Source organism: Convolutriloba macropyga, chromosome 12 (assembly GCF_964194025.1).
Source record: "Convolutriloba macropyga chromosome 12, txConMacr16.3, whole genome shotgun sequence".
In the NCBI taxonomy this organism is placed as follows: Eukaryota; Metazoa; Xenacoelomorpha; order Acoela; family Convolutidae; genus Convolutriloba; species Convolutriloba macropyga.
In genome coordinates this window covers 48,951,745-48,968,183 of record NC_134479.1, presented here as the reverse complement: position 1 = coordinate 48,968,183, position 16,439 = coordinate 48,951,745, and the positions used below count along the sequence as shown (strand labels likewise).

General features: G+C 36.9%; 1 protein-coding gene across 1 annotated transcript in view; it reads left to right on the top strand.

Annotated features, from left to right (window-relative positions):
* LOC142350525 (uncharacterized) overlaps nt 1-16,439 on the top strand; it is a 37,629-nt gene that overhangs the window by 5,446 nt on the left and 15,744 nt on the right. The window contains exons 2-3 of the mRNA XM_075402376.1: nt 5,163-6,009; nt 15,455-16,116. Of these exons, the coding sequence (XP_075258491.1) occupies nt 5,163-6,009; nt 15,455-16,116 (1,509 nt within the window). The remainder of the gene's footprint in view (nt 1-5,162; nt 6,010-15,454; nt 16,117-16,439) is intronic.

Genomic DNA, 16,439 nt, shown 5'->3' with positions numbered 1-16,439 from the left:
GTCATTTTTTGCCATGCGTTCTGTTTTTTGTTATTATAGCACGCCTTTGGATCAAAACTCCGTACGCAGTTATTAGGAAATCATTATGTGAAATATTTGGGAAGTAACTTTGCGATCGTAAAAGAATAGGGGTATTTTTTGAAAATAAAAAAATTGTTCCATTTCTCTTGTTTTTTTTGCATCACTCGAGACAATTGGATTAGATAAAATTTGAAATTTGTCAAAGCCACAAATATAAACCGTGAAGTTTTACACTATCTGGCGCTTTTGCAGCTCTTATATTGTAACGAAATATAGAGAAGAGAAATAAGCTTCTTAATGAGATGTAGCGTTACATTTATTGTAATTCCAGTCAGACGAAGTTTTTCAGATCACAGTTTTGAGCGGAAAAAAATCAGTTATGAAATAAATTCGATTACTGAGACAATTAAAAGGAAAAGTTTATTGAAGGAAAATCTCTTTAGGCTCCGGTTCAATGACATTTATAAAAATTCGTTCGAATCAAAACTGACGTGATGTTAAACCGATCAATTTTATGCTCAGTTGAAAGAACAGCGTTTTTCTGGTAGTGGAAGGCTGCTCATCTTGTTTTAAATACAAACGAAGGAAATACAACAGAAGACATCTTTTTCATTTTCAAAAAAGAATCAAAACTTTTTATGGAACATTGCACAATCCTTTTAAGAAACGTTATCGAGGAGCAGCCTTTTACTATCGATTTTTAACGATGAATAAAACCCTCTAAAAGTATCTAACGCTTTGTCAGATTTTCCCTATCAATGTCTTTAGAAGTAATTAACCTAAAAGTGTTACAGACTGAAAATTACTCAAACCTGCGGTTAAGCAGATATAAAAACAGGATTAATGAGACAATGTTTTCTGGCAAAAAGCATGCACGTACATGCATAAGAATGGTGAACTACAAAAAATTCTTTTTGCTGAATCTTGAATTTACCAAACCAAGTTGTCCAGGGAATGACGGTCCGGTCTTCTAGAGCAAACATTTATTTCAGATACGCTATAACTGGTGACTGTTCTTTTTCGCCCACTTTTGCTTTTAATCGTTAGGTCAAAATTTCCAGGAGAAAGGACAACCAAACGTTACTTATGACCGATAAAACTGATAAATTTGAGAGATGAAAAACTTGAGCAGAAAATTTGGTCCTCATTGAGAAACTGTTGAACCAACTTAGTGAGTTCATTGAAAAAAAAGAACACACTTGTCTAGTTACACTGACCGAACTGCAGATTTAACAAGAAGTTGGTTTTGAGAACAAGTGAGTGGCAGTTTTATGGGCGGCAAAACTGTTTAAGAGGGTATTTGGTTGATTTCTAATACTGATAGAGGAATTAGTCGATTACTAAATTATTTGATTACTAATTCTAAATCTTTCATCCGAATTGAATCTTTAAAGCAGCCGAAAGAGCAAGTTACTGGGGGACAAAACAGCACATTCCCAACCAACAGATAAGCCACCGAGCAAATATTTTTGAACTTTCATAACGTTTTGGGCGCTAGCCAGTCCCCGGCTGGAAGCCTTCAAACAAAACTAAACAGAGCAACAAAACACCGATATTCAACAGGGCAGCTTTTAATCCGGTTACTGCAAAAACCTGAAAGAAGTTCGAAAAAGGCTATATGCAAAAGTTAGTTAAAACTTATTAGTCGTGATTAGATTTCAAGTAGGCATTAAGGAGGCCTCTCACACTCTCGCTTCAGCCGTTAAGCTATGTACAGTTAAGATAAGACATTGGCTCGCCAGTTCAGATAGAGCCAATTAAAGTCAAAGTGCGCTCGTTTAACTTTCCAGTACTCCAGAAAGTAACTTAATGAGACCTTCCCACTTGCTTTCTGGTGTGATCACGTGTATGATATTGAACTCTCATTGTTAGTGGGTTCATATTATTTGGAATTACGATGCAGAGGTATACCCCAAAATTTCCGCCTAGTAAAATTGGCTCGAAAATTAGTTACATACAATGAACGAAATTAGGTGACATCATTTGTATCTTACTTTTCGCAAAAGGAGTTCCGCCAATTTTGCGAAATATAAGAACATTCGGTGCGAAAATTAGGTAACAAATCTTGTAGCACGTTTCCGCTCAATTTAGTTATCTATTATTCGCGCGCATTTTGAGCATGCAATAAGCACTTTAATAAAGATTTAATTGAAGCCTTCAAAGCTTTAAAGTGCTTTAAATACAAGCAACCACAAAAACTGATTTTTTTTCCAAAAAATCCTTCGCACATCAAAGATTTTGTATATCAATGTGGGATTGGCCATTTTAATAAGTAGTAATAAACAGTACTAATAAGTAGAAATAAGTAGTAATAAAGTGCTATAAGAAATATTAAAGTTGTAATAAAGTACTACTAGTAGTAATAAGTTAGGTTTTATTAAATAAGTAGTAATTAAATTAGGCTTACTTGCGGATTATATGCAAAATCGAGCCACATTGCGTGCGAAAAATTGGTACATAATTGGAGCGGATGCGTGATACAACTCGCGCGAAGAATAGGTTATTAAGTTTGTACTTGTATTTCGCGGCTAAAATTAGGACACTTTTGCGAACATAGGATACGATATCCCCTTCCATTTTGCCGGTTTCTGCTAAAGTAGCTATTTTCCACAATATTGTTCCACTTTCAATGTATTAACATATTAAAAACAAACACGAGATGCACGCATCGGGCATATCTGCCCGTGTCGATTTGGGTATACCTCTGCATCGTAATGGGGCACCCACGACAACCGAAGTTCGTTCGAATCAAAAATTCGTTTGTAAAAATTCGTTCGAATCAAAACTGACGTGATGTTAAACCGATCAATTTTATGCTCAGTTCAAAGAACAGCGTTTTTCTGGTAGTGGAAGGCTGCTCATCTTGTTTTAAATACAAACGAAGGAAATACAACAGAAGACATCTTTTTCATTTTCAAAAAAGAATCAAAAGGTTTTATGGAACATTGCACAATCCTTTTAAGAAACGTTATCGAGGAGCAGCCTTTTACTATCGATTTTTAACGATGAATAAAACCCTCTAAAAGTATCTAACGCTTTGTCAGATTTTCCCTATCAATGTCTTTAGAAAAAATTAACCTAAAAGTGTTTCAGACTGAAAATTACTCAAACCTGCGGTTAAGCAGATATAAAAACAGGATTAATGAGACAATGTTTTCTGGCAAAAAGCATGCACGTACATGCATAAGAATGATGAACTACAAAAAATTATGAATTTTCTGAATCTTGAATTTACCAAACCAAGTTGTCCAGGGAATGACGGTCTTCTAGTGCAAACATTTATTTCAGATACGCTATAACTGGTGAATGTTCTTTTTCGCCCACTTCTGCTTTTAATCGTTAGGTCGAAATTTCCAGGAGAAAGGACAACCAAACGTTACTTATGACCGATAAAACTGATAAATTTGAGAGATCAAAAACTTGAGCAGAAAATTTGGTCCTCATTGAGAAACTGTTGAACCAACTTAGTGAGTTCATTGAAAAAAAAAGAACACACTTGTCTAGTTACACTGACCGAACTGCAGATTTAACAAGAAGTTGGTTTTGAGAACAAGTGAGTGGCAGTTTTATGGGCGGCAAAACTGGTTAAGAGGGTATTTGGTTGATTTCTAATACTGATAGAGGAATTAGTCGATTACTAACTTATTTGTTTACTAATTCTAAATCTTTCATCCGAATTGAATCTTTAAAGCAGCCGAAAGAGCAAGTTACTGGGGGACAAAACAGCACATTCCCAACCAACAGATAAGCCACCGAGCAAATATTTTTGAACTTTCATAACGTTTTGGGCGCTAGCCAGTCCCCGGCTGGAAGCCTTCAAACAAAACTAAACAGAGCAACAAAACACCGATATTCAACAGGGCAGCTTTTAATCCGGTTACTGCAAAAACCTGAAAGAAGTTCGAAAAAGGCTATATGCAAAAGTTAGTTAAAACTTATTAGTCGTGATTAGATTTCAAGTAGGCATTAAGGAGGCCTCTCACACTCTCGCTTCAGCCGTTAAGCTATGTACAGTTAAGATAAGACATTGGCTCGCCAGTTCAGATAGAGCCAATTAAAGTCAAAGTGCGCTCGTTTAACTTTCCAGTACTCCAGAAAGTAACTTAATGAGACCTTCCCACTTGCTTTCTGGTGTGATCACGTGTATGATATTGAACTCTCATTGTTAGTGGGTTCATATTATTTGGCATTACGATGCAGAGGTATACCCCAAAATTTCCGCCCTAGTAAAAATGGCTCGAAAATTAGTTACATACAATTAACGAAATTAGGTGACATCATTTGTATCTTACTTTTCGCAAAAGGGGTTCCGCCAATTTTGCGAAATACAAGAACATTCGGTGCGAAAATTAGGTAACAAATCTTGTAGCACGTTTCCGCTCAATTTAGTTATCTATTATTCGCGCGCATTTTGAGCATGCAATAAGCACTTTAATAAAGATTTAATTAAAGCCTTCAAAGCTTCAGTGCTTTAAATACAAGCAACAACAAAAACTGATTTTTTTCCCGAAAAATCCCTCGCACATCAAAGACTTTGTATATCAATGTGGGATTGGCCAATTTTAATAAGTAGTAATAAATAGTACTAATAAGTAGAAATAAATAGTAATAAAGTGCTATAAGAAATATTAAAGTTGTAATAAAGTACTACTAGTAGTAATAAGTTAGGTTTTATTAAATAAGTAGTTATTAAGTTAGGCTTTATTGCGGATTATATGCGAAATCGAGACACATTGCGTGCGAAAGATCGGTAAATAATTGGAGCGGATGCGTGATACAACTCGCGCAAAGAATAGGTTATTAAGTTTGTACTTGTATTTCGCGGCTAAAATTAGGACACTTTTGCGAACATAGGATACGATATTCCCTTCCATTTTGCCGGTTTCTGCTAAAGTAGCTATTTTCCACAATATTGTTCCACTTTCAATGTATTAACATAGTAAAAACGAACACGAGATGCACGCATCGGGCATATCTGCCCGTGACGTTTTGGGTATACCTCTGCATCGTAATGGGGCACCCATGACAACCGAAGCCCACCCGTAACTGGGGACAAAACGTATGAGAACTAACGGAAAAGATATATTTTCTGTATCATCGATGCCACCTATAACATGTAATTATCTTTCCACTAATTTCAGAGCCACCCCCTAGGATTCGCGGAGATCAGGTTACGCTAAAGACAGGCCCAAAGGGATTTGAACTTGTTGACAACGTTTACGGAAATGGTCGGAAAAAACTTCTAGTAATCGGCAAAACTGGAACTGGGAAAAGCACCCTTTGCAATGTTGTCGCTGGATTAGATGCCAATTGTGACGCATTCCCAGTTTCTAGCGAGGCTACTGCATGTACACAAACAACTCAGTTTGGTAACATCCGTTTCAACGGAGATAAAGAACATCCAATCAGTTTGATTGATACGATAGGGTTCAGTGACCCAGACAACGACGAAGATGCTCACGTCATATCCGATTTAGTAGTTAAACTTCGTACCAAATGCGACTACGTCAATTTATTTGCCATTGTGGTTAATGGTCAAAACCCTCGCCTCGATGGATCTCTAGTCGGAATGATCCGTATTTTTGAAGGGATGTTTGGTGACAAATTCTGGAAACAAGCTGTTATCATTTTTTCTCGCTTGCCCATGGACGACCGTTCCAAAACTGTTCGGTTGAAGACATCAAGCTCAACCGACAAGGAACAAGCAAAAAAGTATATTGAAACGGTTGGAAAAAAGTTTCCGAAAGGCAAAGGGTTGCGATATCTTCACCTCGACGCATGGCATCAAGACTTTGATCAACACGAGATAGATTGTTTTGATAACGCTATGTCCGATTTGTATGATATGCTATGTAATGCAGATAAATTAGAGACAGAATTGGTTCAGAAAGTTGAAACAGAACACGCCAAGCTTAAAAAGACAATTGCTGAGAAAGACAAGCAGTTGCTGGAGATAGAAAAATTGAGGCAGCAAGATAAGGACGAAAGGTATGTCATTGCCTCTGATCAATTTCTTTTTTCCAATCTTTTTAAGAAAACAACGAATTAGCGATAAAAAAATTTTTGTGCATTTTTAACCGCTCCTGTTACAGTTGTCGGAAGAAGACTATCAGTAGCTAAATTTAATGAGTTTTCAAGGAGAAGTCAAACGCAAGGAGGAAGAAACAGCAGTCGAACGACTAACTTGTTTACAGTCGGACATAATCTTTTCTCTCACAACCCAGCGTGCCTTTTTTGTACCATGTCCCCAACCATTCGGAAAATTTTAACTAGTTTTTCCTATTTCAAACCAATTCAGTCTGTCAGCTAATTAAACTCTGATGTGTGATGAATAAACTCATGTTGCACTAAAACTCATGATTATAAGTCTACAGTTGTGTAAATCATATAACAAAACGTTCGTGCTTTCTAATAATATAGGTTGGTGGGTGCATATGAGGGCCGTCGTATGTTCCCCTGAAAATAACTAATGTTTGGTACGCTGGTGTTGCGCTCTAAACCTATACCCAACGTAGCATTCACTGATAAGCTGAAAGAAAGATTCGAATGTCATTTCCCAGGTTGAGGTGCCAGACCGAAAGTCAATATGTCCAGACCATCCCAGACGGAAAGTGTCTATGTCCAGACCCTCCCAGACGGAAAGTGCCTATGTCCAGACTTTCGTGCGTTCCAAAAGAAAATTCTTGCGCTCCAAAATTAATAATTTGTGCGTTCATGTCCAGACTATCGTGCGTTCAAAGGGCTTTATGTCCAGACTTTCGTGCGTTCAAAATACCTATGTCCAGACTTTTTGTGTGTTCAAAAATTGACGATGTGTACTAAATTTGATCCTAGCGTCTGGTTCGATACGATGAATTCCTATGTGCTCTTTACCATGAAGCTATTCTGTGCTGCAGGAACAGAAATCTGTAATATGCTGTTGAAACCAATCCATTATGAACTGAAATTAGGATTATACTGGTTTCCGGCATTTGGTCAATTGACACGTGCCCACTATCTCTTTTCTGGACATTCTCGGACCCCACTTTCGACTGGTCAAATTTATGTTGGCATCTCTATCTTCTTCTACAGTACCATCATCTGATTTGATTGATTGGAATTAGAATTGTCAAATTATCTTGCTGTTGATTTTCAAAATACAGTCAATTCTAATTGGCAAAATTTGACTGCAGTAAAGAACCTTTTCACCCCCAAACACTGCAAACGCTTTGACCATTCCCTGGGTTTTCCTGACAACCCTTTACAAAGACCCTCGTTCCATTGATGTCTTTGCTTGCAAATTCTATACAACATCAATTTTTATCGTTCTTTTGATTGCTGTCATTTTTTTTCCTTTCTCATCGAATAGGTCTTCTGTGGCTGGTGGGGAACTGAACAATTGAATCTCTAACATGTTAGATAGAAGGGAATGACTCGTTGTCAACGCTTCAATATCCAATACATCATTGGATACAGCTGTCAGTGGACGAGTACTCAAAACAGCTGCCGCCTCAAAAACCTGCGTAAAGAAATTTTTGTATATGAGATTGCAATTCATTGCAATCTAGCGAATTGAAGATTTGGCGATGCCAACCATTCGTTCCCATACAACTCCAAAATGAGGTTACAATGGTGGGCTAAATTGTCATTTTTTTGTTCGGCTGCTTTCTCGACCAAATGAGACTCTGGATAATCTGTTGGGAAGTCTTCGGTTGATGCTACATATTTTTTGCTGCGCCGGATAAAATTTTGTGAGGGATTCGCCAAAGAGAGCAGAAGTGTTGGATTTCAAACGTTGTAGATGCAGTTGTTTGACTATTATAAACCTCAATGTGTACTGCTGGCACTAAAAACGAAATTTAAAGAAAAAACTGCAGTACTTTTGTTGTCGTTGTGTCAAGGAAAGGCCAAAAAAAATCCAACACGTTTCGAAAAACCGCCAGTACTGCAAAAAAAGTTTTTTTGGTAAATCTTCCAATTTTTATTGACAGTTCAATCGATCTTATTGTCGGCAAAAGAGTCCTGAACGTTTATTTTTTTTAGAACATGAGTGACTTTTGCGGAACACAAATGTGCCTGAATGATATCTTTCAGATGCAACACTACTGTGTGATGGTCTTCAGAACCCGATTATCGGACCTATGAGAGAACAATCCCGTTCTTTGCGTTCAAAATTATAGAGTTTCTTGTACTAACAGATACTGGGGTTTTCGACAGGCAACTGTTGGGTCTTAGATATCCTTCTTTGCACAAAACAGGGTTGCAAGAGATGATACAACTTCAAGCAGGAAAATTTTGTGCTCTCGAAACCCATTATATTTCAAGCTCAAAACTTAGACTTTTGGAGGCTACCTAAAATTAATTTTTAGCGTCAATAACCGTTCGTAAGGACCAAGCCTTTCCTTGAAAGCTCTCCTGATTTTTCGATAAAAGACACTATATCCTAGAGTCAGGTTCGATACGGTTTATTACTATGTGTTCTTTACCCTGAAGCTATTATATGCTGCATGAATCGAAACCTGTTCTGAGCTGCTGAAACCAATAGCTTACGAACTAAAGTTAAGATTATACTGGTTTCCTGCCTTTGCTCAATTGCCACGTGCCCACTATTTCTTTTGTGGACATTCTCCGACCCCACTTTTGACTGTTGAAATTTATGTTGGCATCTCTATCTTCTTCTACAGTACCATCATCTGATTTGATTGATTGGAATTAGATTTGTCAAATTATCTTGGTGTTGATTTTTCAAAATACAGTCAATTCTAATTGGCAAAATTTGACTGCAGGAAAGAACTTTTTACCTCCTAACCCTGCAAACGCTTTGACCATTCCTTGGGTTTTCCTGACAACTCTTTACAAAGACCCTTGATCCATTGATGTCTTTGCTTGCAAATTCTATACAACATCAATTTTTTCTTGGTAAATTTTCCTATTTTAACTGACAGTTCAATCGATCTTATAGTCGGCAAAAGAGTTCTGAACGTTTATTTTTTTTAGAACATGATAGACTTTTGCGGAACTCAAATGTGCCTGAATGATATCTTTCAGATGCAACACTACTGTGTGATGGTCTTCAGAACGCGATTATCGGACCTATGAGAGAACAATCCCGTTCTTTGCGTTCAAAATTATAGAGTTTCTTGTTCTAACAGATACTGGGGTTTTCGACAGGCAACTATTGGGTCTTAGATATCCTTCTTTGCACAAAACAGGGTTGCAAGAGATGATACAACTTCTAGCAGGAAAATTTTGTGCTCTCGAAACCCATTATATTTCAAACTCAAAACTTAGACTTTCGGAGGCTACCTAAAATTAATTTTTAGCGTCAATTAACCGTTCGTAAGGACCAAGCCTTTCCTTGAAAGCTCTCCTGATTTTTCGATAAAAGACACTATATCCTAGAGTCAGGTTCGATACGGTTTATTACTATGTGTTCTTTACCCTGAAGCTATTATACTCTGCATGAATCGAAACCTGTTCTGAGCTGCTGAAACCAATAGCTTACGAACTAAAGTTAAGGTTATACTGGTTTCCTGCCTTTGGCCAATTGCCACGTGCCCACTATTTCTTTTCTGGACATTCTCCGACCCCACTTTTGACTGTTGAAATTTATGTTGGCATCTCTATCTTCTTCTACAAAACCATCATCTGATTTGATTGATTGGAATTAGAATTGTCAAATTATCTTGCTGTTGATTTTCAAAATACAGTCAATTCTAATTGGCAAAATTTGACTGCAGTAAAGAACCTTTTCACCCCCAAACACTGCAAACGCTTTGACCATTCCTTGGGTTTTCCTGAAAACTCTTTACAAAGACCCTTGATCCATTGATGTCTTTGCTTGCAGATTCTATACAGCATCAATTTTTTTTGTTCATTTGATTGCTGTCGTTTTTTACCTTTCTCATAGAATAGGTCTTCTGTGGCTGGTGGGGAACTGAACAATTGAATCTCTAAAATGTTAGATAGAAGGGAATGACTCGTTGTCAACGCTTCAATATCCAATACATCATTGGATACAGCTGTCAGTGGACGAGTACTCAAAACAGTTGCCGCCTCCAGAACCTGCGTAAAGAAATTTTCGTATGTGAGATTGCATTTCATTGCAATCTAGCGAATTGAAGATTTGGCGATGCCAACCATTCGTTCCCATACAACTCCAAAATGAGGTTACAATGGTGGACTAAATTGTCATTTTTTTGTTCGGCTGCTTTCTCGACAAAATGAGACTCTGGATAATCTGTTGGGAAGTCTTCGGTTGCTGCTACATATTTTTTTGCTGTGCCAGATAAAAGTTGAGGGATTTGACAAGGGTAGCAGAAGTGTTGGATTGCAAACGATGTAGATGCAGTTGTTTGAGTATTATATACCTCAATGTGTACTGCTGGCACTAAAAACGAAGTTTAAAGAAAAAACTGCGGTCCTTTTGTTGTCCTTGAGTCAAGGAAAGGCCAAAGAAATCCAACACGTTTTGAAAAGCCGCCAGTACTGCGGAAAAAGTTTTCTTGGTAAATTTTCCAATTTTTACTGACTGCTCAATCGATCTTGTTGTCGGCAAAAAAGTCCTGAACGTTTATTTTTTTAAAAAGTGATTGACTTTTTTGAAACACAAATGTGGCTGACTGATATTTTTCAGATGCAACACCACTGTGTGATGGTTTCTAGAACGCGATTATCAAATTTATGAGAGAACAATCCCCTTCTTTGCGTTCAAAATCATAGAGTTTTTGATACTAACAGATACTGGGGTTTTTTTTTGGCAGGCAACTGTTGGGTCTTAGATATCCCTCTTTGCAAAAAACAGGGTTTCAAAGATGATAAAATTTCTACCAGGAATTTTTTGTGCTACCGAAACACATTATTCTTCGAACTCAAAACTTAGGTTTTTGGAGGCTACTTGAAATTAATTTTTAGCTTCCATTAAAATTTTGTAAGGACCAAGCTTTTCCTTTAAAGCTCTGCTTTTTCGTTAAAAATCACTATATCCTAGTGTCAGCCTCCATACCATGAGTTACTATGTGTTCTTTACCCTGAAGCTATTATGTGCATCAGGAACCGAAATCTGTAATGGACTGTTGAAACCGATTGCTTAAGAAATGAAATTAAGATTATACTGGTTTCATGCCTTCTTTCAATTGCCACGTGCCCAATTTTTTCTTTTCGGGACATTCTCCGACCCCAGTTTCGACTGGTCAACTTTATGTTGGCATCTCTCTCATCTTCCGTTGTACCATCATCTGATTTGATTGATTGGAATTAGAATTTGTCAAATTTGGTTGCTGTTGATTTTTGGATATACAGTCAATTCTAATAGACAAAAATTGACAGGAAGGAAAATTTTTACTTCCAAACACTGTAAACGCATTGACCATTCCCTGGGTTTTTCTGACAACCCTTTCCAAAGACCCTTGATCCATTGATTTCTTTGCTTGCAAATTCTATACATCTTTTTTTTTCGTTAATTTGATTGCTTTCGTTTTTTCCTATCTCATAGATTAGGTCTTCTGTGGCTGGTGGGGAACTAAACAATTGAATCTTTAAAAAGTTAGATAGAAGGGAATGACTCGTTGTCAACGCTTCATTATCCAATGCATCATTGTATACAGCTCTCAGAGGACGGGTAATCAAAATAGTTGCCGCCTCAAAATCCTGCGCAAAAAAACTTTGTATTTGAGATTGCAATTCATTGCAATCTAGTGAATTAAAGATTTGGCAATGCCAACCATTCGTTCCGATACAACTCCAAATTAAGGTAAAATGGTGAATTAAATTGTTATTTTTTGGCTACTTTCTCGACCAAATGAGTCTCTGGATTTTCTGTTGGGAAATCTTCGGTTCCTGCTACATGTTTTTTTCTTGATCGCATAAAATGTTTTGAGGGATTCATCCACGTGAGCGGAAGCATTGGAATGCAAACATTTTAGATGCAGTTGATTGACTAATATATACCTCAAAGTGTACTGCTAGCACTACAATCGAAGTGTAAAGAAAAAACTGCGGTTCTTTTGTTGTTGTGTCAAGGAGAGGCCAAAGAAATCCAACACAACGATTCCAAAAGCCACCTGTACTGTGGAAAAAGTTGTCTTGGTAAATTTTCCTATTTTAACTGACAGTTCAATCGATCTTATAGTCGGCAAAAGAGTTCTGAACGTTTATTTTTTTTAGAACGTGAGTGACTTTTGCGAAACACAAATGTGACTGAATGATATTTTTCAGATGCAACACTACTGTGTGGTGGTTTCTAGAACGCGGATATTGAAACTGAAAGAGAACAATCCCCTTCTTTGCGTTCAAAATCATAGAGTTTTTGATACTAACAGATACTGGGGTTTTTGGCAGGCAACTGTTGGGTCTTAGATATCCCTCTTTGCAAAAAACAGGGTTTCAAAGATGACACAACTTCTACCAGGAATGTTTTGTGCTATAGAAACACATCATATTTCGAACTCAAAACTTAGATTTTTGGAGGCTACTTGAAATTAATTTTTAGCGTCCGTTAAAATTTTGTAAGGACCAAGCTCTCCTTTTTCGATAAAAATCACTATATCCTAGTGTCAGTCTCCATGCCATGAGTTACTATGTGTTCTTTACCCTGAAGCTATTATGTGCATCAGAAACCGAAATCTGTAATGGACTGTTGAAACCGATTGCTTAAGAAATGAAATTAAGATTATACTGGTTTCATGCCTTCTTTCAATTGCCACGTGCCCAATTTTTTCTTTTCGGGACGTTCTCCGACCCCACTTTCGACTGGTCAACTTTATGTTGGTATCTCTCTCATCTTCCGTTGTACCATCGTCTGATTTGATTGATTGGAATTGAATTTGTCAAATTATGTTGCTGTTGATTTTTGGATATACAGTCATTTCTAATAGACAAAAATTGACAGGAAGGAAAATCTTTACCCCCAAACCCTGCAAACGCTTTGACCATTCCCTGGGTTTTTCTGACAACCCTTTCCAAAGACCCTTGATCCATTGATGTTTTTGCTTGCACATTCTATACACCTTTTTTATTCGTTAATTTGATTGCTTTCGTTTTTTCCTTTCTCATGGATTAGGTGTTCTGTGGCTGGTGGGGAACTAAACAATTGAATCTTTAAAATGTTAGATAGAAGGGAATGACTCGTTATCAACGCTTCATTATCCAATGCATCATTGGATACAGCTCTCAGTGGACGAGTACTCAAAATAGTTGCCACCTCAAAATCCTGCGCAAAAAACACTTTGTATTTGAGATTGCAATTCATTGCAATCTAGTGAATTAAAGATTTGGCGATGCCAACCATTCGTTCCCATACAACTCCAAATTAGGATAAAATGGTGAATTAAATTGTTATTTTTTGTGCTACTTTCTCGACCAAATGAGTCTCTGGATTTTCTGTTGGGAAATCTTCGGTTCGTGCTACATGTTTTTTTTTGATCGCATAAAATGTTTTGAGGGATTCATCCACGTGAGCGGAAGCATTGGAATGCAAACATTTTAGATGCAGTTGATTGACTAATATATACCTCAAAGTGTACTGCTAGCACTACAATCGAAGTGTAAAGAAAAAACTGCGGTTCTTTTGTTGTTGTGTCAAGGAGAGGCCAAAGAAATCCAACACAACGATTCCAAAAGCCACCTGTACTGTGGAAAAAGTTTTCTTGGTAAATTTTCCTATTTTAACTGACAGTTCAATCGATCTTATAGTCGGCAAAAGAGTTCTGAACGTTTATTTTTTTTAGAACGTGAGTGACTTTTGCGAAAAACAAATGTGGCTGAATGATATTTTTCAGATGCAACACTACTGTGTGATGGTTTTTTGAGCGCGAGTATCGGACTTATGAGAGAACAATCCCGTTCTTTGCGTTCAAAATCATAGAGTTTCTGATACTAACAGATACTGGGGTTTTTGGCAGGCAACAATTGGGTCTTAGATATCCCTCTCTAAATTTTACAGGGTTGCAAGAGATGATACAACTTCTACCATGAATGTTTTGTGCTCTCGATACACATTATATTTCATACTCAAAGCTTAGACTTTGTGAGGCTACTGAAAATTAATTTCAAGCTTCCATTAAAAGTTTTTAAGGATGGAGCTTTTCATTTAAAGCTCTTCTGATTTTTCGAAAAAAAAAACACTATAAGGAAATTACAATTCTATGGTTTTCTGTCAGGAACTTGTCCCAGACGCCACTGTAATTTTGACTAGTCTCTCTAACCGTTTATTTTTCACTTACGCGGCGAATGCTGGTACAATGATTTTACGAGGAGTGTGTGGCCACAATTGCTCTCTTTTTTGAGAAATTTTGGCCTTGCTATCCACTGAATCACAGCAGTACTGTCTACCCACTAGAATAAATACCCTTTCAGGTTTCATGTACTGGTTTCTGATTGCTCGGTACTGGTTTCTGATTGCAATATTCAAATCCAACAATCCACTCCAGCAAAGGTTTGCGAAGTTCGAGGGCAGTCGTTAATCGTGTTTCTGGACTGTTCCCAAGTGTCTTGTTTCAAAATTTTTGCTTCCAAAGTTAGGATCGTACATTTTATAAACAGTTTGTGTCATGTCTTCAATGCTATAGGGTAGTAGTGGCTTTTTGGGTCCTCTCAGTAGTGGTTTTTTGAAGCCTATGGCACATTTTGAAGGAAATCACAACATACTCAGTGTTTTGATAGAGGAATCTTCTCGCTGAATTCGTTTAATTAGATCAACTAATTGTTCCGTTGGAACGCTACGACACACGTTTGCTGATTTCATTTGGTTAAAAAGTAAAGTTTCTGTACAAAATGGGGTCTCTCAGTCTTCAAAACTTTGGATCTTTCATATCCGCTAATAAAACCTGGTTTTGATTGTCGGTTTGCGGCATAACAAATAACTAAAATTGGAAACCAGACAAAATAACTTTTTATCTATAACCTCCATAATTGCAACCATGTTCTTCATATTTTTTAAAACCATCAAAAAGCCATAAAGTTGATGCTGTCAAATTACTTTGCTTCACAGCAAGTGCATAACTGGCAAGTGGTATCAAGCTTTTTATTGTCATTTTGTTTTAAAGAAAATTAGTTGGCAGTAGTCATCAATTAATTTTTGAGGAACAACTTATTCTGAGAACTTTTCAATACTTGAACCAAATTTAGTTTGTTGCTCATTTTCCTCATTTTCTGTTTACATTTGTCCGCTCTCGATGAATCACTTCCAAGCGTTTTTAGCATTTTTTAGAACTTTTTGAAAAGTAAAAATAATCGAAGTTTCCGAAAACTTTCTGAACCGGTATTGAAGTTGAGTTCAAAAAAATATTGCTATTTAGTTATCGTTTTAAACTCCAAAAACCAGCGATTTTTTTTTCAATAATTTGATTATCTGATTATCTCTGAAAAAAAAACAACACAAAAACATTTAAATGAAAAATGCTTAATGAGGATAACACTGTCGCAAAAATGTTGCTTCTTTGTCACTTTTTTAAAGGGCGAAAGACTATGAACGAATGAAAAAAGATTTCGACGAGTATAAACAGAAGTTAGAACGAGAACGAGAAGAAGAAAGGAAAGAACGAATGAGAGGACGGGAACAAATGGAAAAACGACATCTAGATCAACTAGCACATCTTCTGACAATGCACCAAAGTATGGAGACAAACTACCAGAAGGAACAGTCGGATCTGCGATTGCAACTTGACCTCAAAATGGCTCAAAAACAGCGCGAACAAGACCAATTGAAACAAACAATGGATAAACAGAGCGAGGAAAAACAGAAGATTTTTGAAAGTGAGCTAAAAAATTTGAAAGATCAACAAGAATCACTGCTACAGAAATTCCAACAACAAGGACAAACTGATCAGAAACTTCACCAACAGGTTAAAACTCTCGAAACACAACAGCAAAGTTTAAAAAATAAACATGATGAAGAGAAGCGAAAAGTTGAAGCTGATAACGAGGCAAGAAGCAATGCTTTTGAAAAAGAGAAGAAGAAAATGTCTGACGAATTTGAGCAGAAGAACAAGCAACTTCAAGCTGATTTGGAGAAGATGAAAACCCAAACAGAGGTTGAATTGAGGGCAAAGCAGCTGAACGATTTGGCACAGCAATTAAACAAAATCACAACTATCACGGTAAAACCAACAAAAGATGGTAAGTCAATGGCAGCTATAAGCACAGAAAGTAAGCACAGAAAACATATGAACCGTTGATAATTAAACGTCAGCAAAATTTCTGAAATTTACACACAATTGTTGCACATATTTTGTTTTCAAGTGTTTATTTACATGCCTAATTTGTTGCATCCGAACATCAAAAATTCTCAATAATTTGATGATGATTGTAATCACCAAGAATTATTTCAAATTTTATTTACACTTTTTGTTCATTTTCATACCTTTATTTTTTCACCGAGCTCGTTGGTTTTCAATTTTATGGGCGTCTTTACCACTATACCCCCTTTTAGAAGGCATGGG